At 35.0% G+C, this 20,799-nt stretch overlaps 1 protein-coding gene across 2 annotated transcripts in view; it reads right to left on the minus strand.

The window, feature by feature from the left end:
- Nucleotides 1–20,799, minus strand: part of LOC142353349 (uncharacterized) — an 82,562-nt gene that overhangs the window by 43,683 nt on the left and 18,080 nt on the right. For both annotated transcript variants that reach the window (XM_075405581.1, XM_075405582.1), the window contains 5 exons: nt 19,487–19,686; nt 17,461–17,643; nt 14,457–14,584; nt 11,768–11,919; nt 4,780–5,043 (listed from right to left, as the gene is read on the minus strand). In XM_075405581.1, the coding sequence (XP_075261696.1) occupies nt 4,780–5,043; nt 11,768–11,919; nt 14,457–14,584; nt 17,461–17,643; nt 19,487–19,686 (927 nt within the window). The remainder of the gene's footprint in view (nt 1–4,779; nt 5,044–11,767; nt 11,920–14,456; nt 14,585–17,460; nt 17,644–19,486; nt 19,687–20,799) is intronic.

Raw genomic sequence — 20,799 nt, forward strand, 5'->3', positions numbered from 1 at the left:
CTTTTGTTTTAGAGGGTCATAAAAAACTGACCAAGTTCCTGCGGAAAATTCCAAAAAACAAAAAACAACTCTTTTCAGGGAATCGCTCATCTTATTTTTTGGCTTAAGCTCTGAGTTTTCGTTTTTTTATTGAAACTCCACACTTCAATCTTCGCTTTAAACGGTTTCCTTTTGCAAAGTAATCATATTACCCTAATTTTTATAGGTCCCATTCGTTAAGAAGAACCGTTAAACGATTCTAAGATTAAGTTTCGGAGAAAAACTATAAAGTTTTTATAGAGCACTTTTGCAAAGTAATCACATTACCCTAGTTTTGAAAGGTCCCATTCGTTAAGAAGAACCGATAAACGATTCTAAGATTAAGTTTCGGAGAGAAACGTATGGTTAAAATGGCTGCGACACATTTTTCCCGCAATTATTGACTGAAATTTTGGTTTTTGACTGTTTTTAGAGTTTTTTTATAGTGTTAAGACTCCTTGGGATGTCCTACTGATGACATATGAATGACAAAAATCTTTGTATTCCTCTCCACATTTATCTTAGCGTTTTTATTGACTTCCGTTGAAGGGCCTTGATTTTATTGACTGTTTAAACTTTCAAATAAATTGTTTGAAATTTATTTTTGATTATTAACCAAACTTAAGCATTTTTTCGTGAAATGTAAGTCAGCCTCAGTAATGACAAGAACCCATTCATTTCATCTACAAAAAAATATTCGGGTTTTAACTTCTAACTATTATTTTTATGAGTTCGATGCCACGAGTTTTAATTTTTTAAAAATTTTTGTTCGTATATATTTTTTTCTTAAATTTGGTTCCTCTTCAAAACGTATCCAAAAATCCTAAGTTTTAAAAATTCCATTGGCTTAAAGAAGACGTTCAGTGGATCATAAATAGACTTTTAAGAGGAAAGCTTAAGGTTTAAATGCCTTCTACAATTTGTTCTCCAAAAACTTCTCCTGATTTCTTGAATTTGCCTGGAATTGTTGTTGTTTTCACAGTCCAGAGACTGATTGCAAAGTCTTATTGATGACTTTAGAATGAAGAGCGTTCTTGTTTTCCCATCGAGGCATCTTTATGTGGTTTTTATTGACTTCCGTCTGAAGCGATTGAAATGATAGGCGTTAATAATACGGTTTTTCTAAGAAATGTTGTGACACTATTGTATTTGTTCACGTCTGCTGAATTTTGAACTCATATTGTTAAAAAAAGTAAATTTTTAACGCTGTTTGAGTGAGAAAATAAGAGAAAAAGAAAAAAATTGTTACTGAAAATTTCAGTTTTTAATGGCTTCGACATCTTTCTTGTTTTGCAGTTTCTTGAAATTGCAGTTTTTTTGCCTGATCTTTTTCCTTTTGTAGCTGAAAAATGCTGACCGATTCCATAAAATTTCAATTAGGAATTCGCTAAATCGTGTTACTCAATGCATCAATTTATTGCCATAAGTCTCAAAGTTTAAGATATTATTCTATTTCAAAGTTTTCTTAAACTGTCATTTTTTGTTCTTTTCGTCAATTTGTGTTTTGTTCTGATCACTGCGAGAAGCCATCCAATTACTTGCAATTCAAATTTGACACGTTGTTTTGATATTAATGGGTACTTGATGTTTTGTTTGTCGGACAAAATGCGTTTTCATAAAATCTTTGCGGGCAGTCAGTTTTTGTGTTTCTTTTTCTCTTATAATATATCGTAATATCAATAACACGCGTAATAAGATATCCCAAATGTGGCCCAAGCAAACTTGTTTAATCGTTCAGTATACTTTTAGCTGAAATAATATCAAATGTCAATTGAAAAAAAAACATACATAATATTCAGATAAACCAAATGATTCTAATGGCTTCAAAACTTCTTGTTTTTGCAAATTGTTTGTAATTTGTTTTCTTTTTCTGCATCTTTAGTCCGTTTCTGTGGCTTAGTCTAACAAAAAGCATGTCTGTTTGTTTTTTCGTAATGATTTTTTTAGTAATTTTGTCAAAATTTTTTATTTAAATGCAAAAGATAATGATTTTTGAAACTATTAAAACTTTAAGATTTAAAAATTGTTGATTGATTTATAAGTTTCGCCTCATTATTTCTTCTTTTGTGTCGGCTTGTTTCTAATCCTATTAAAGAGATATCCCGTCCACTGTGTAATTTAAAAAATGAAGCATGTGTAGTTACGGTTTTATCCGGTTGCATTTAGAAGTTGTCCGATTTCAAATTAAGTTATTGAGTAATCGCCCCTAAAATTTGGTTTTTCGCTTTCTTTACTCGTATTCTTTTCAATGCTAGCTCTCCTGAGCGTTCTATTGACGCAAAGCGTTTTGAAATTCAATTAGTAATTTGGTTGTGTGACAATTTTCATCCACTTAAACATCTTTTCTGATTATTTCTTCATTTGTTTGACAATTAAGTCAAAAGTTTAGATGAGCTTGGGTCGGAACATCATGTGCAAACGCATTTTCACGAGGATCCTTGACTGAGGTTTGTTGTCATTTTTAAGTTTATAAGTCTGTGTGGGACAATAACTTTTTTAGGTCTCAGTAATGAGTTGCTGGACATATTTCAGAGAAAAAATGGTATTGAACTATTTAAATTTGTTATCTATCTCCTATCCACTCGCTTTTTTGCTCTACTTCCTGTTTGGGCCTGACAAGAGTCGTCGCTTCAATTGGACTCAATTCAAATCAATAAATGAGTGAACAGATCTGGACAAAAAATACAGCACCTCAATACAATTCAAATTCTTTTAAAGGTAAAAAGACAGAGCCCCAATGCAATTCATTTCTTGGGAGAAATTAAACCTGATCATAACTTCCAGACCCAAGTTACCTCTGATTAAACTTTCCAGACACAGAAGGTCTCTGATCGGAATTTTCAGACCAATGACGTTCTGATCAGACCATATTCGGACCATGGTCCAGAATGAAGTTCAAACCATTGCCCAGACCTTAATCAGACTATGCTCAGACTCAAGGGCGCTCGAAGAGGTTATGATTAGACCCAGTTGCGCTCAAAGCTTTCACGATCAGAACCAGTTGCGCTTGCAGCGACTTAAGATCAGACTGAAGCCCACTTGAAACCGGTTCTGATGAGAATCAAGTGCGCCGCAAATAATCTGATCAGAGAAAGATTTTACTTATGAACAAATCTCATAATTTTGCAATGATATATTCATTTAATAAAAACTGATGCTTGCAGTGTTTAATTCATTTAAGGAAAAACTAATTTGGAAATTACTGCTGAGGAAAACAAAAACCAACTATTGACATCAAATTTTTATTTAGTATACCGTTTAGTATATATCTCTGAACCAAATGGATGAGTTTAGGCAGCTTTCCATAAGAAACATCGTGGTCTGCAGTTAATCAATTTTCTTCTGAAGGGCCCGGCTTTTGCTTTCAGCTGGACTCCTTTTTTCTGATCGGAGATATTGGGCTTTAGATGAGTCTTTGATCGGAATGCTGCTCTATTTTTGCCTCTTGGCAGAGCCAACATCTCTCAGTTAAAAAACTGCTAAAAAGTGCTCGAAATGGTCCCGGATAAGACCCAGCGTTCGAAAATATTTTTGATCAGACCCAATTTCGCTCGAACCAATTATGATCAGACTCAAGTGCGCTCGAATGCGCTTGTGATTAGACCCAATTGCACTCAAATCGTTTTTGATCAGACTCAAGTGCGCCCGAATACGCGTATGATCAGACTTTTCAGACCAAATTGACCACTGAGCAGACCAACTCCAGTCCATGTTCCACTCTGTAGTGCACTCGAACGTCCGTCCAGACTCTGTAATTTCGGTCTGGGAAGACACGGGTGTGCGCTCGATTGGTTCTGATCATAAAGCAATTTGTGTCTGCACCTCAACCTGGGTTACTATAGAATATCAAAAACTTTTCCACTCAAACAATGCAATTTTAGAAATTTTAGGATTAACGTAGAACAAGCACGGAAATATCGAAAGGTCACTTGAAGAAAAATACGTTAACTTCGAGAGGAAGCTGACCAAGAGACCGTTTATTTTGTAATTTTACCGAGAGTGAACAAAGGACGAAAATTTCAAACCACAGCCAAGTTCGGGAGTTTGACGATATAAAAAGACAAATAAAGTGGAACAAGCATTCACTTAGTATCTGGATTACTAGGGTCAGAACTGATGACCCAAACTCTTCTGCTTCGGCCCACAAGAATATTGCAGGTTGTGTTGCGAAAGTTTGTTGCTTATGACAATAATAAAATACAAAATTTTTACCTAACATACAAAAAAAAGTTATAATTAACAATAATCATCACTGGTTTTTCCAAAAAAAAGACAACCCTCGGTCTTTTCATGGCTAATATGATGGACTCAAATTTTGCTCATCTTTCTTTTTTCAGCAAATTTGGTTGACACGTGGTCGACCCCGACCATTAAAGTTGACACAAAGTATTTTCCTACCTATTATCGGTCGAACCCGGTCTTTTCTTAAGACCTCTCAACTTGAGCAGCTGGTTTAAGACAACGTCATTTGGGTGTCGAAGTGTCAGCAGCTGTAAGCGGATATTTTTGCAAGAAATCTGCTGAATGTGCCAAAAATTTGTAAGAGTTGTGCTGATTGCGCTGAAAATTAAAAAATAGGCGCTGAATCCGCTTAAATAAAATATTTCATCAAATTTCAGCAGCTTTCTTGCATAATCTAACGCTTCTCTTGCATAACTTTAGCAGCTTCTCAGCGCCTTCCTTGAATATTTTCAATACTTTTCAGGTTGAGGTGCGCATAATAAATTTAATCAACACTGGAGTTCCTGAAAAGTTTCTAACCTCGTGAAGTTTTTGCTGTAAGTCATCGTTATCCTGATCCAACTTTCTGACATTTTCAGTCAAATCCGCAATCGTCTGCTCTGCATAGCTCAGCTGTTCTGAGATCATGTAGTTTTCATTCTGCCAATGTTTCATCTCCCCTTTCACTTTGTTGGTCTCGCTCTTTCGCTTTGAAATCTCGGCCTGTGCCTCTCCGTGGTCCAGAGCAGCGGCTGCCAGTTCTGTTTGGAGTCCGGATATTACGTTTAAGAAGGGGTGGAAAGCCTGAAATAAGGCGATAAAGAAGTTGGCCGAAATGATGTACAATCTATCTCGAATATGCTTAGAACCCCAGTCGAGACCTGGAATTTATGAAAAGACCTATTAATTCCAGGTGTGTGTGTGTGTGTGGGGGGGGGGGGGGTAAAGACTTGTTAATTCCAGGTGGACCATATGCTTAGAAATCACGCCAGGCCAAAAAAATCTAAATCGATTTTGTGTCGGGCTAATTATACGTTGGGTTGTGATAGATTCATATCCAGAACAACGCCCGGCCGATGAGGCATTACGAAGTGCATCAAATATTCTTTCAAAAATTAGAGTATGCTGAGTTTCGGCTTAATGGGTGCTTAATATTGAAATGTTGACAATTTTTCAGCCAGTATTATTGGTATAAAAGTATACATATTTTGGTACGTGCTCGTTGACACGGCGTCTTCAACCAACCCAAGTGCATCGTCTGTCAAGTGGGTTTATTCTACCGAGGAAAAATTAAGGGTTAAGGGAGAATGGCACCAAGTTCAACTTTTAATTCCACTTACTTTTTCAGTTTTTTTAAAACTCTAATTCAACTCATAATTTCTAATTAGGAAAGATCCATTTATCTCATTTTATTTTTTATTTGTTTTAATATATCCACTGAAAATTTTTGTTTCGTGCCCCAAGATACATCTGTGAGCTAAGGGTTGTATAATAGGAGCACTTAGGTTTCCCTTTATTTTCCAATTTTTCTAGCCGCAAGTTAACGAAGCATCCCCATCAAAGAAACATCAGGTACAAACAGTTTGCTCCTCATATTTTCCCAATTTTTCCCTCATCTCTGCAGGAAAACTACTCCTATCACCACCGAGGTTTGCCTTTGATGTGAATAATTTACAAGGTTGAAATTAAGCGCGCGAGTTGTTTAGCTACAAAATACTAATAGCTACTCTCATGTCAAAAACAAGAGCAAAGGAATTTCTGGTTTTGTTACTTCATAATCTTCTTGAAAAAAGTTTCCTGTAAAAAAATGCCATCCAAATTGTTTATCAGCAAACAAACAATACTCTCTCTAGAAGTTACAATCCAAGGCGACTCCTTGCAATATCAATGTATGGGATTGCCATAATTTCTTTAATTGAACTTCATAACGATTGCTTCAGAGTTCAAAAATGGTATGCGGACGATGGTAAAGCTGTTGGTTCTCACTTCATGGTAATTGTTCACTTCATTGGTTCAACTTAAATTGATTATTTTGAAGCCTGTACAGCTGCTGAAATTGTAGACCTGTTAAAAGAACGCAATAAATCAATCAAAGAAGAGCTTTAACCGAATCTAGAAAAGACTCCCGCCCGCAATAAAAAAAAATTGAATATCTTTCCGCTGTCGATAAGGGAGACTGGCCCTAACATACTTAAGACTGAGGTCAGTTAAAAAGAATACAAATAGATAATTCAAATGTCACATCTTTTCCTTTTAGATATCCCTGATCGCGGACGAACTAGAGAAATACTAAATTGTATAACCAATTAAAAAAAACGTAATAAAGGAGATTCGCTCCATTGACTTAGCTAGTCTAGTGGAGAAGGAGTATAAAACAGGTTGAATGCTAAGCCATTGAAACGATATCACTTTGAGCTAATGAAAAACGGGTTTCATGCTGGCATTGCTTTTTGCTATGGTTGGACTCAGTGAAAATGGTATCATTATGCGCGTGAAAGCAAAATAACACTGTGTCACATAACTTCCATTGTTCGAAAGTAGGATAAAACCATACGAGATATAATGAACTTCGCAATTTTTTTGTTCAAATCTGTTTGATGATGTCTGTCATGATGTTGAGATCAAATCTCATCATCGAACGTTGCGGGAGGAACCTATGCTTTGAAATCATTGACAACTGATAAGCAGTTGGAAAAGACCCGCCCACAATCAAAAATCCTTGAAAATTTTTGTGGTGTCGATAGAGGAGCCTGGCCTTGATATACTTAAACCTGGAGACAGTTGGAAAAAATTCAAATAAACAGTTCAAATGTCACACTTTTTCCTGATAGATATCCCTGTTCACGGACGAGTTAGAGAAACAATATATTGCTTACAAAATTTAGAGAAAAATGTGAAAAGGGAGAATCACTCCATTGACTTAGCTAGTTAAAAAGGAGCTTCAAGCAAGTTGAACGCTAAGCCAATGAAACGATATCATTTTGAGCTAATCAAAAAACGAGTTTCATGCTGGCATTGCTTTTCGCTGTGGTTGCAACCAGTGAAAAGGCTATCAATATGTGCGTGTGAGCAAATTGTCGCTATGTCACATGACCTCCATTGTCCATAAGTAGGAAAACACGGCCTGTGACATTGAGACATTATGAACATTGCAATTCCTTTTTCGAATCTGTTTTTTGATGTCTGTCATGATATTTGGATCGAACTTCATCATCAGCCCGTGCAAGGAGAACCTATGCCTTTAAATCATTGACAACTGATGATGATGCAAAAATTAGACACTAAAGCCAAAATTCTTTAAAAACACAGGTCCATGAAAACTAACTTCGTTTAAGAAAATTTCAAACCACTATATACACCAGCTAATGGATGCCTCGAAAGCATTAGCAAAGCTTACAAGTATCACGAATCCTGTAAAAAGAAGAGATGATAACATAGAATAACTGATCTGGATAAAACAAAGTTCTGTCCGCATATTTTTTTGCACTGATGCAGCTGGCCAGTCAAGTTCGAAAGCGCTGAAACAATTGGCATCAATGTTCTCTAAAAAAAGACAGCTGCGCTGACAGCAAGTCAAGTCTAATCACAAAATCAAGCTTCGCTCAGCTAGGGAGCTCGATCCGCTACAATCGAGGTTCTTAGGGTTCTCAATCAGGTGGCGCGAAATTGGAGCTTGAATGGGAGCTGCTGTTGAAAAAAAAAGTTGTTTGTATTCACGAGTTAACTGTATTTTGTTTTATATTTTTCTCAGATGAATTATTGTGTTTAATATTTTCATTTTAATGAGAATTTTGAATATTACAAAATGTTCAAATGCTTTAAAAAGATGTAGCGTTGGGAGAGCACCATTCAAAATTCACCCAGTGTTGGGGAGGTGCGTTTTTTTAACCAAATTGCCTTCTACAGAGCAATTTTGAGTTATCCAAGGTGCAACTATGATTGAAAACAGTCTTGTTTTCTTTTCGCTGGAACGAGAGTTGAAAAACAGATATGAATAGAAAGATAGTTAGAAGCATGGGCATACATGACACAAAGAAAGCAAAAATAAAACTGCAATTTGAAAATGTTCACCGCCAGAATCAAAAATTTTTTGAAAATGTTTGAGCATTAGATTATTAAGAGTCTTTCTTGTGTATGCAAGGTCAGATATCTTCTAGGGCGCATTTCGAGATACAAATACTACAACTGGAATCCTGCCAACAGCCTCTTAGGTCTGGAATCGTGTTATCGGAACTAATATTTTTAGAGGTGGGTTTGATCACAGGTTCTTTGATTTGTGCACCCATCATAACTAAGAGTGCTTTATTGTGGAAAAGCTGTAGTTTATTTTTTAATCATAGAATCTGAAACGAGCTAATTTTTATACAAAATTGAGTAAACCATGGTTGTTCCAGAGGGCTTTCTACTCTCACAAAACAGGACAAAGTTTATCTTTGCTGCGTAGTTTTGAAGATATAAGCCTAAACTCTATCTTTTAAGAAGCAATGAGTTAACAACGCTGTTTTTTTTTAAAAAAAATCTCATTATGCTATAATTTGCAGTGAACGGTCGACTAACTAAAAAATAAATGTTTTTACTAAGAAATTGTAATCAAAATCTGAAAGCAAGAATCTTGAACCATCTTGCTTTAAACATTTTTTATGCAATACTATACTGATCAATCACGAGCGTTTTTTTCTGTCTGATCACATTTGTTAAATATCGGTACAAACTATTTAAAACTTACAATTTGAAAGTTCTAACAAGTTATATGCATGTAATTTTTTGGATTATTTTTAATTTTTGCCAAAAATATCAAGTATTATCAGCAAAGGTATTAAAAATATAAATCAAGTCAACAAATTTTGAAAAATCAAACGGCATAGAGAATTTAGAGTTAAAAATTTGAGCAGTGGTCCAGAAACTACCAAAACAGTGCTACGCGTTCTCGATACATAGGCGTGCGTTATAAACCAAAAATAATTGTTACAATCGATGCAAATGAAAACAAAAAAAATAAAAAAAAACAAAAAATTAGCTTCGCAATATTTTTGTTTGTTTTGTAAATTACTGCATTTGACAGCTGTGTTTTTCAAATTTTCAAATTTTCTAATTATATGTGTCTTAACTGTTTCTTGATCAAGCATCAATTTTTTTCCAAGCTATTCTTGGGACTGATTCTCAATATTAATTTTTACTTTCAGACGCCTAGGTTGTCACATTTTGGACACTTTTGTTTGTTCGTGTTAATTAATTTTTCAATAAGAACAATTAACTGAAGAATGCCTGGCTATCTTTCTTGTAAACGTTAGAAACTTTTAGTGATTTTGTTGTTAATGCTTTTGATAATACTATTATTTTTTATATCATCTAACTGTTACTAGTGGAAGCAGCATAGATTGTTGCATGCTTCAGATTGAAAACATTAATCCGTCAAAAAAACAAAAATTTTTTCTGATAAATAACGGGCACAAAAGTCAAAATTGTTTCAATCATGATCTGTATTAGAAGCCGACACTTCTTCCATAGTTTTCTTCTCAAACCGTTTTCTGCAGAGGTAACAGAGCAATGATGACACCTCATCTAAAAAAAGGAACCGCCTATAGTGTCATACATGAAATCATTGACTGTATAACAATTTTACGCAAAATGGTCAAAACTCCCAACGTCCATTTTGTAATGTTTGATTTTCTTTGAAACTTTTTAAAGAAAAACTGTAACTGAACAAATACTGGACCTCATAAACAAAGACAATGAAAAAATGCATCGAAAACAAACATATGAAAACATCAGAACGAGTGCAATCCGTTTTTGTCTGCTTTTTCACCAAGTAAAGGCAATTAATTAGAGCAAAGTTTTAAACGCGTTAGGACGTTTCCTCTTTCTCTATAAGAGGTTTATTTTTTTAAGTCCAGTCAACTTTACCGACTTTATTTTGAATCAACTAAATGTAATTAGACTACGTTAAAACCTATTGTTGACTAATCCTCTTGTTGCCAATGCATAATTTTAAAAAATGCTAGTTTTGCAAAGAAAACTAAAAGATGGCATGATAATTAAAATTTTGTTATTTTGCATAATGTAACTTGATACAATTTTTTGACAGAGACATTTTGTACTGTGAGTCGCAATTTCAACTATTTCATACTCGCATTAGAATTTCAAGCATGCAATCTTGCATAGATTTTCACTAATGGTCTTGATTTCCAATGGGCTCTAAACTGTGTAGATAAAAACCAAAGATGTTTGGTGTTAAATTTCGCGCGTCTAAGGTTCGGGAGAATCAGTATTGATTCAGATTAATATCAGAGAATTTTCAAGTTTTGTTGCTGATTCAGAAAGATTAAATGTTCCGTATTCTTCTGAATTAGAAGTTAATTTATAATGAATCACTTAATTAGCTCTGAATCAGAGAAATTCAGTGCAAAATGTGACCTGAATTATACTCTGACTCAGTACTGAGTTTGCCTTAGAATTAGGTACGGGGTCATCTTTAACTTTTTTTCTGGAAACGTCAACTTACTTCTTTTGAGCGGCTTGTAACTAGTGTAACATGTAATGAGATGCAAAAAGTTTTGGCAATCAAATAAGATAAAAACATTTTTTCTGTGTTTGGATAAACTTGGACCAATTAATGTTCAAGACAAGGCAAAAACATCAAGCTCGTGGGTAAGTTATTGAGGATAATGTCGCAAAAGATGTTGAAAAATTATCTAGAGTTTATTGCAAAACCTAAGCTGTTTGTTCTTGGTGAAACCATAAGTTGATGATAATGATGATTTAATAGTTTGATAATAGTTTGATGATCATACTTTGAATTCAATTTTTCATTATACGAATTTGCTCATCATTTTTGTTAGTCACCAAATTTTGATCACAGAATTCATCTTATAAAGGTAATAAAGAATCAAATAGGCAAAAAATTTTAAATGGTTTTCCGATTAGTTAACAAACAATTTAACATAGTCAAAAAGGATGATAATACGTTTGAAATGATAGAAATGTACAAAATGGACAATTGAAGTTCAAATAAGTTGATGTAATGATAGAGTGTTGTATATTTATAATGGGTCACTTTGAGTACTGTAGTCTGTTTGCACGGTTGCTGTCCCCGTTTAAACTCCGAAAAATGGACCAAAAGTTTTCAATTTAAGTCTGGAAATCTAGTTCCTGTTGGTTTTCTAGCAAAGTTTATTGCGTTTCACTGTGGAAAATTTACACTGACTATATGCGTGACTATTTTCGCAGCGTAACCTTTTCAAAGTTGAAAAAAGTCATGCTCGCTAATTTTGAGCCGCGGAAAATTAAATGACGGGCTTAAAATTTTGCTAAGGTTCCGCAGTTTAGTTAAATTTAGATTATTAATATAGAATTCTGATCAGAGATTCTGCGAGCTTTATCAAGACTGATCAGTGTCAATAATACACAGTCAGTGATATAATCAGTACTGAATTTTCGCATCATTTTTTCTTTTACGTTGATTTAGTACTAATTTGCACTTGACATTCGCTGAACAGTTGATTGTTCACTGTTCAGTGTATTTTCATACCTGATTGAGCTGTATCTTCTCATTGCCCAGTTCTTCGTTCAGTTTCTGCAGATCTATCAGTGCTTCCTTTAAATCCGACTGGTGATCTGTTGTGTCGTTCATTTGACCTTCCAAGTCCGCTTTTTCCTGCTCAGCTTGACCCAACATTTCAGCTGAAAACATTTTACATCAGAGATCGGCATTTTCAGGTCTGAATCGCTTCCCAGGTTCAGACCTCGATTTCAAAAAAACTCCGAAAGGAGGTCAACATTGGACAAAAATTACACCGTCCAACATACTACTTAAGGTCGGGCTACAAATTTTTTGATGGGTCGAGCAAAAGTCTTTTCATAAACAAACACCTTATTCGAGCGTTGTCTTTTCACGAGTCGCGGAATTAATTTTTTGCGATTAGTGACATTGTTTGTTCCACTTTTAGCGGTTGATTCGCGAGCCTCCAAAAGCAACGATATTAAAATTAACAGTTTTTTTCCAAAAAAACATTTGCGACGTTTGAAGATTTTGAAAAACTATACCCTTTGAGTGCCTTTTTGGTTCAGCGTGATAAATTTATGTTGTGCAAAAGAAAGCATCACATTTTGGTCGAGCATAGAGCAAAACTGGTATAGCTAATTCAGCAACAAAAACTTAGATCTATGTCCTGACAAAACAGTCCCAGACAAAACAGTCCCAGACAAATCAGTCCCAGACAAAACAGTCCCAAATTGCAAAATATTCCCAGACAAAACAGTCCCAGACAAAATAGTCCCAATAAAACAGACAAAAAAGTCCCAGACAAAATCGTCCCAAATAAAATATTGAAACAATTGTAAATATAATCTACAAACAATTAACAAACATAATCTATAAGTTAAACTTCTGAATGCATTGTTTTTAATTGATATGAATTAGGACTAAACCAAAAACTTGTTTAAAAAACGTTATTAGTCAGAAACTATGTAATCAGCTTAATTTTTGTTCAGAGAAATACAATCATATGAATAACTTTTCTTTCTTAATTGATGTGCACATGTTGGACTCTATCTTTAGTTCGGACTATTTTGTCTGGGACTGTTTTGTCTGCTTTCTTGGGAATATTTTGTATGGGACTGTTTTGTCGGGGAATATTTTGCTATTTGGGACTGTTTTGTCCGGGACTGTTTTGTCTGGGACTGTTTTGTCTGTTCACCCTTAGATCGAGCTAAATTCCAGCAGCGAAAATTGGTTGGAGTGAATGTAGATGACTACCTAAGTCGTTTCTGGAATATTTCAGTCAAGCGTGCTATTTTCATGCCATGTTTTTGTTGAGCAAGGACCTTTCATAATTTTGGGGTTTCAAACCTGGTTTGTTTTTGGGATGCAAATCGGATTTCTCTTCGGCTTGTTTTTTGCCACTTTTGAAATAAGTTAGAAGAGGGCAGAGGATTATGTTCTGTTGTCTTTTATAATGTCAATATACATCAAAAAGAGTTTCGCAATAATGAAAAAAGTTGGTTAAAGTTGTTTCAATTAGTGGAGATAGAAAATTGACCTATCCAAAAGAAATGTTGAAATCAAGTGAACAACTGCAACTTAAATTTTCAACATAAAGCGTTGCAACAGTCAAGATACAGCCATGTGCTAATAAAAGATGTGTCCAATAGCAAACCAGGTATCAGTTGTGGAACTGTTTTTTTGGAAACTTTAGCATTAGACTATTTAAATTTTCTTTTATTTTTTCTACTAGAGAAAAAAGAAATGAGATTGACTTGATCAAAATTATATAAAGCCAAAGCAAAAGCGTTAATAATTTTAGCAGCACTTTAAAATGTCCCTTGTAATATTTGATTATATAAAATATGTTTTTAAGGCGGAAAACTGTCACCGATCAGCTTTATCCACATTTTGTACTTTGAGTTCACAGGACTTTGTTTTCTTTTCCTCGAACGAGATTTATCGAATCGAGCAGCACTTGGAAAAAATATAAAAGTTCTCAAGATTCTGTCGAGAGCTCTCGGGTAATTTTCCTTGTTTATTTTGATAAGATGTTACCAAAGTTCTATCAAGATTTATCATGAAATGTTGGTATTGCAGGTTCTAGGCGAAAAATTTCAGACTTTGCAAGAGATGTCAAGATCATGCATGTTTTATCAAGGTGTATCATGTTTCACTGGGAGGAATTTATTCTTTTTTCTAGAGATTTCGCGTATGGAACCAAGTGATTCCCAAAGCTTATTGATTGCCAATCTAATGCTGTTTTTTTATGGTTTTATGATTTTGGCCCTCTCGCACAATTAAATAAAGCCTTTCAACATTTTTTGCATCGCAAACTTAGTTTTTCAATACATTTTTATGGAGCAATTAAGTTATTCCACAATGGAAACATTAGCACATTGTAATAATAAATTCCATTTGATTCCCAGAGAATACATCTGAATCAAGACGCAATAAATGAAGAAACTTTCAGTTGTTGGAATGGTTTATGATTAACGTAAACTTGAAGAATTCAATTTTCTAATGTTCTTATTTCTCTCATAAATAAAATTTTTGCCTATTTTAACCATTATTTAAATTCAGTTGAACAGTGCTGGTAGAAATCGAAAGTACAAAAAAAAAACAAAAAAAACACCTGGGTAACCCCAGATCGTGCCGCTGAAATATTTTGAACACGGGAACAAAATTTTTTGTAGTTAGTTTTTGTGTACAGAAATGTAGAATAAATTGTACTGACTGAGGTTGTTTATTTCGTGTTGTGCTGAATCTTTCTCTCTCTTCTGTCTCTTTACTTCAGTCTTCAGTCTTTCAATCTCCTGCTCCAACTGCCCAATGTGGTCATTCAACGTCTGGATCTGGTCATTCCTATAAGTCATACAAATATAAATTGAGCACCTGAGCAAGTGAACGTCAGATATGGTCGATTTGGTACAACTTACCGATGGAGCACAATCTAAAATGGTAAATCTTCAAAAAACTTGTGTTATTTAACTTTACAATGTATCTGTTATTTAATAAATTGTAAAGTTTTTTCGAAATTTGATTAAATTGGTGTCAGTCAGAATAAATTATAGTGTGATTTGGAACGTTGTTATTGATCTGACCGACGAAACTTTAAACGGAGCTCAAAACAGCGCTACAATGTATACGTAAATGAAAGTTGCATGATACGTGACATGATTCTTTTTAAAGATATAAAACTTTAGAAGGGAACCCGAATTGAAAGTCAAGTCTTAACCAGTACTGATTCAGTAAAATTGCAAGTCTTGGATCAGTACAGCATCAGAGCTCTTGCCATGTCGCTTTTAGACTTGGCACACGTCTTAAATCAAGTCTTGGAAAGTCTTGGGTCAGGTCCTGTGCACGTCTTGGCGACAACTTGACAAGTCTTGATCAAGTCTTGGCCAAGACTTGACAAGTCTTGGCTCAAGATATTGAGCACATTTTTTATAGTTGGTTTGCATTTGTTTGGTAACGAAAGCAGAAAGTTGCCTTGTTACAGTGGCCTGGCTAAAAAACTTTCCAAAGTGAAAAGGAAGCATCAGACAACAGGAGCACTTCAAAAAAGTTCACTTGATCGAGAATGATGACAATTTCGACACCGCCCCAAAATACCAGTTATGGCCACTTTTATGCCCATAGAAAAATAATTTTGTTCTTGGGGTTGAATAAGGGAGATTTGAAGTTGGTATGTGCTCAACTCAGAAATAGCTTGGTCAATTAGCAATTTTCTCGTAATTTTGTAAAGAAATTTCTGCATATTTTGAAATGCTTTTGAATTAATTATAAACATTTTTTTCTTAAAACTTTACTTTGTCTAACTGCGTAATGAATAAGACTTTTCACGTCTTGGTCAATACTTGATTTAGACTTGACATGTCGTGAGCAAATCTTGACATGTTTTCACAAGTCTTAGGACTTGAGAGAAATTGTGATCAGTACTAATTTGTCAAATCAACAAGCGTATTTATGGCGCGTTTATTTAAGTCTTGATCAAGACTTGAAATTCGTTCTAGGATTTGTCACAGAGATATTGCTACAACCAAATTCTGCTCCGATAAATAATCTAACGTTTTCAAAAATCGATCCAATGGTTCGAGCATATATCTTTCAGAACCACATCAAGATCCGAACTTTCTGAGTTAAATTGTGTGTGAGGTTTGTTAAGTTTTTTCACAAAAAAAGACGTCTCTTGAAAGTAGGTAAAGTCTTGAAGTAGGTAAAGTCTTGTCGACTAAATTATGATGATATTCTTTTGATATTCTTAAATAGACCCCTTTGGCACATTCAGTCAGCCATTATTCAGGAAATAAGTAAATAGCACCCATTTGTGATTCGTTGATTAGTGTATAGCAGCATTTTGGCAAAGAGCTTAAAAAAAGAGCTGACGTTAAATGTTCAACCAATTATTACCAAGTTTTTAAGAAATGAAATTTTCTATATACTAGCATAATAACTTTTATAATAATCTAATTTAAATTCCTATTATTTTTACGCAATTGCGCTGCCGCGAATATTAACCGAACGGAAAACCAGAAGAATAGAAGATTAGCCGGCAACGAGACCGTAAACCAATCAGGATTGACAACGAACAAATTTTATTGAGAAAATATAATGTATGGTTGTGATAGATTCATATCAACTTCCATAGGCCGCTGAGGCATAGTCAAATGCGTCAATTTCACGTGAAGGCAAGTTTGATAATTTCGCGTCCCATTTCTTTTTGCTTGCAGCAATTATCTGAGCAATTACTTCTTCAAATATTCCGATTTTCGCTTTTTTCGGCCAATTTTTATGTCGGCTAATACTCTGGACGCCGGCCACAGCCCTCCCGCTTGTGAGACTTGATGTGAAATCATTAACTGTGCCGATAAGAGCGCCGAGAATTGTTTCAATTTCTTAACCGATCATTTCCACATTTGATCATTTCAACTAAAAAGCGAGCGGTAAAACTGAACCAATCACAATGAAGGCGCGAGATTTTGAATTTTATTATTTGCTAGGACAAGATAATTGAAGCGAGATACAAATAAAACAAAAAATGATAATTGTGGACCTTGGCCGTGCCCCAGTGGCCCGTGGGATTTTGATATTAATCTATTACAACTAAACTACTGATCAGCGTGCCCTGGTTGCTTCAAAAGTATAATTTATAATTAGTTCGTATTTGCCTTTTTGACAATTTTAAAGTTTTTAATTTCAATCCAGTTTTGGCCTTCTTAAACGTGCGCATAATATTACGTTGGCCTAATTTTACGTAACCCAACCAAACGTATGTTCAATTTACTCAAAGAAATATACTCAAAGAAAGCACTTTGCTTTAAAATTAAGCATTAAAATTATTTTTTTTGCATGTATTTTATCTGAATGGTGTGCAGGCAAGCATTTTTGGGGAAAATTGTGCAGGTAAATTTTACCTGAAAATGACCTTACCTGCACACTGTTCAGTCAAAATTACCTATACATTATTTAGAGCATACACTTTACTTTTTTCGGCTCTTTTTGGATTAGGTCGCCTTTCGGTGCTTCCTAAAACGTCGGCTGTTTTTAACTGAACCTAAATCAGTATATTGCACCCATTTGGGTTCCGAAAAAAATCTAAAACAGCCGTTTGATGAATTGAAACTATCGTACAAAATCCCTTCTGAGTCCTAGTTTACATCAACAGTTGTTGTCCTGCAATCAGTATATAACGTGGACCATTTATGTTTGGTTGCTCGGTTTTTGAATATTTCCCATACCTCTGGCTAACTTCCTTAGCCTTGTGTAGATTGTCATTTTCAAGATCAGCCAGTGTCTCTTCGATGGCATCGTGTTTTGCTTGGAGGTCATCGTGCCTATTTGTGATTTCAACTCTTTCTTCGATCATCTCCTGTCTTGCTCTGCTAACTTCTGCCATCATGTTTTCTAAGTTGGATTTGTCCCTGAAATCAATATAAAATAAGGACATTTGTGACAAATTGTTAACCAATGTTGCCGAGGTTGAGGCGCCAGAAGTGACCTCTGATCAGACCGAAGCCGAGCGTAATAGGTGTGTTTCCAGGCCAATTGGCGTGTTTCTAGCACCTCATCCTGGGTGGTGATCAGTGTTTTTATGACCAAATTTTTCAAAAAAAATTTCAGATCCTTACGAGGCATTTTTTTGATTGGTAGTTTAATTCTCTTTCATCGTGGTCAAATCGGTTTGTTATATAGCAAGTTACTCTTACAAAATAGAGATTTAAAGTTAAATACGGGGGGGGGGGGGAATGTATCCCGATTTCAGAAAAGAGGATCTCAGGCTGCATCAGATTTAAAAATGAAGCCCACTTTTGCAACGAACGGTCGGTTTCAAGAATATTTCAACGAGACTAAAGACGAAAAGACAAATTTTTTAGGCAGCCTTGTTACTCAAAATAGCAACTCTAATTTGCCAATTACAAGCAGATACAAACCAAAGCATAATTGTAATCCAAGTCGTATCTGGTTTGTGAAGTCATTCATTATTTTATTCAGTAAATCAGAATTAATTTAGGGTCAAAACCACATTTTTTTTCAGTGATCTTTTTTAAACATGCAAGTGGTTGAATTTTCAGTAAACAATTGTTTCATCTTTATGATAAAAGGTAACCTATACAACCGTGTAATTGTGCAATTTTTTTCTTTGAAATGTGTTTTATTATCTTGCAGGATGGTAGAGCGGTACTTTGCGAAAGAAATTGCGTATATTGCAAGATACCAGAGTCAGGTAAATTCTTGTGAACCTCTCGCCGAAAGTTTTTAGCAAACCAAAACTTTCGCGAGATTTGAATAAAATCTTGTTCAAGACCCCATTTTTTGGCTCCTGCGTTTCAGTTTTTGAAAATCTCTTTATCCTACCTGTCTTTTGGATATCATTATTTAATTACTGATATTGGTTTATCAAAATATTTTCGAATTTGATTACTTTCACAATTCAAATTTACCTGGTTTTTTGTCGATACCGTAGACATTGTATTGAAATTCAAATTTAGATTTTTGAAAATCCGTTTAAAAAGCAATAGCAAGCCACTATCGACAAAAGCCTGCAAGATGCTAACATGTTTTTGTAATGTTCTAATGGTTACTGAGTTTACCTTGGGGTTCCGATCATCAAAATTAGCTGATCATAGATTGTTCTACAAAAATTTATTACCATTAGTCATTAGTTAGATTTATATTTATGCAATCCAATTTTTATGCTATGAAACTTCAAAGTTCCGTAAATCATTTGGGTCTTTTAAATTCGATAAGCCTTCAATAAAAATTAGAACTAAAATTAAAAATTATAATTTTTCAGTTCAAAAAGCAATTAATCTCAAATAAATTGTTACCAACAATCATTTGATACCAGTCTCGTTGTGGGCAATAAAATTATAAAAGGAAGTCAAAAAACTCTTTGAAGAAAATTCTTCATTTTAATTTAAATGCAGTGTAGCTTAGAAATGTTTAATGTGTGCAAAAAAAATCCGAACTCACAGGGTCACCTTCATGACTCCAATCCAACACTAGCCACTAAGCTATGTTGGGTTTGATTGGTTTTCGCTCAGAACCGATTTTATATTGCCAACAAACTTTACTTCAGAAACAGAGCATCTTAAATCAGTCAAAAAGAAGCACTAATTTGTGAACTAGTCTTTCAAAAAGTCAAAGAATGTTCTAGAACAAACGCTCAAAAAGGTCGTGAAAAAATTTAGCTTAAAAAGAAGCACACGTTTACAATAATTGCTTCAAGTTTTTTTTGAGAGCGATTAAAACTTTTGTTCATACCTTTCCAATCTCTCAGCTTGTTTAGAGACTTTGTCCTTTTCTCTAAGAGCACTGTCAGCCTTCTTCTTCATCTCATTCAGTTCGTTCTGTAGTTTGTTAGCAGCTCTGCTCAGCTGATCGACCTCTTGCTCTTTCGCTTCAACTCTTCTCTCTGCAACCTCAACTTGTTCATTTGTGTCGTTCGATTTCTTCAGCGCTTCCTGTCAATGTGAAATAATTTTTAACGCTCAAAAGTTTTCTGCACAAAAACTCAATTTACAAATATTAAATTATTTTATGTAGATTTTATGTATTAAAGATTATAAAATTTATCGGCACTTCTTTTTACTTCTTTAAAAAGCGGAGCAACGGAAGTTATGTCTTGGAAACCCAACTCGGTTATTGAAACTTGTAAACAAACAATCTTCAATGAAGAAACTTTCACTTTTAGCTAAACATTTAGACGAGTTTTTGTTTCGTAAGTTATTGGATTATGCGGTAATTTCGAGATGAACACTTGAACCCCCCCCCCCCTCTGAGCAAAAAAATTTTGTCTTCATTACCATATATGAAAGAGCAATCATGCTAATTTTACATTAATAATTGCTTGTACATGGTCTATTAAGACCCGGGTTGAGGTCCCAGACGGAAAATCAAAATGTCTAGACCATCTCAAACGGAAAGTATCTATGTCCAGGTGGCCCTAGGCGGAGAGTGTCTATGTCCAGATCGTCCCGGGCCAAAATTTTTTATGTCCAGTTTGTCCCAGACGGAAAATGTCTATGTCCAGGTGGTGCTAGACGGAAAATGTCTATGTCCATGTGGTCCCAGACGGAAAATGTCTATGTCCAGGTGGTCCCAGACGGAAAATGTCTATGTCCAGGTGATCCGAGACGGAGAATGTCTATGTCCAGGTGGTCCCAGACGGAAAATGTCTATGTCCAGGTGATCCGAGACGGAAAGTGTCTATGTCCAGTTTGTCCTAGACTGAAAATGTCTATGTCCAGGTGGTGCTAGACGGAAAATGTCTATGTCCAGGTTATTCGAGACGGAAAGTGTCTATGTCCAGGTGATCCGAGACGGAAAATGTATATGTCCAGGTGATCCGAGACGGAAAGTGTCTATGTCCAGTTTGTCCTAGACGGAAAGTGTCTATGTCCAGTTTGTCCTAGACGGAAAATGTCTATGTCCAGGTGGTGCTAGACGGAAAATGTCTATGTCCAGGTGATCCGAGACGGAAAGTGTCTATGTCCAGTTTGTCCTAGACGGAAAATGTCTATGTCCAGGTGGTGCTAGACGGAAAATGTCTATGTCCAGGTGATCCGAGACGGAAA

Source organism: Convolutriloba macropyga, chromosome 14 (assembly GCF_964194025.1).
Source record: "Convolutriloba macropyga chromosome 14, txConMacr16.3, whole genome shotgun sequence".
Taxonomy (NCBI): Eukaryota; Metazoa; Xenacoelomorpha; order Acoela; family Convolutidae; genus Convolutriloba; species Convolutriloba macropyga.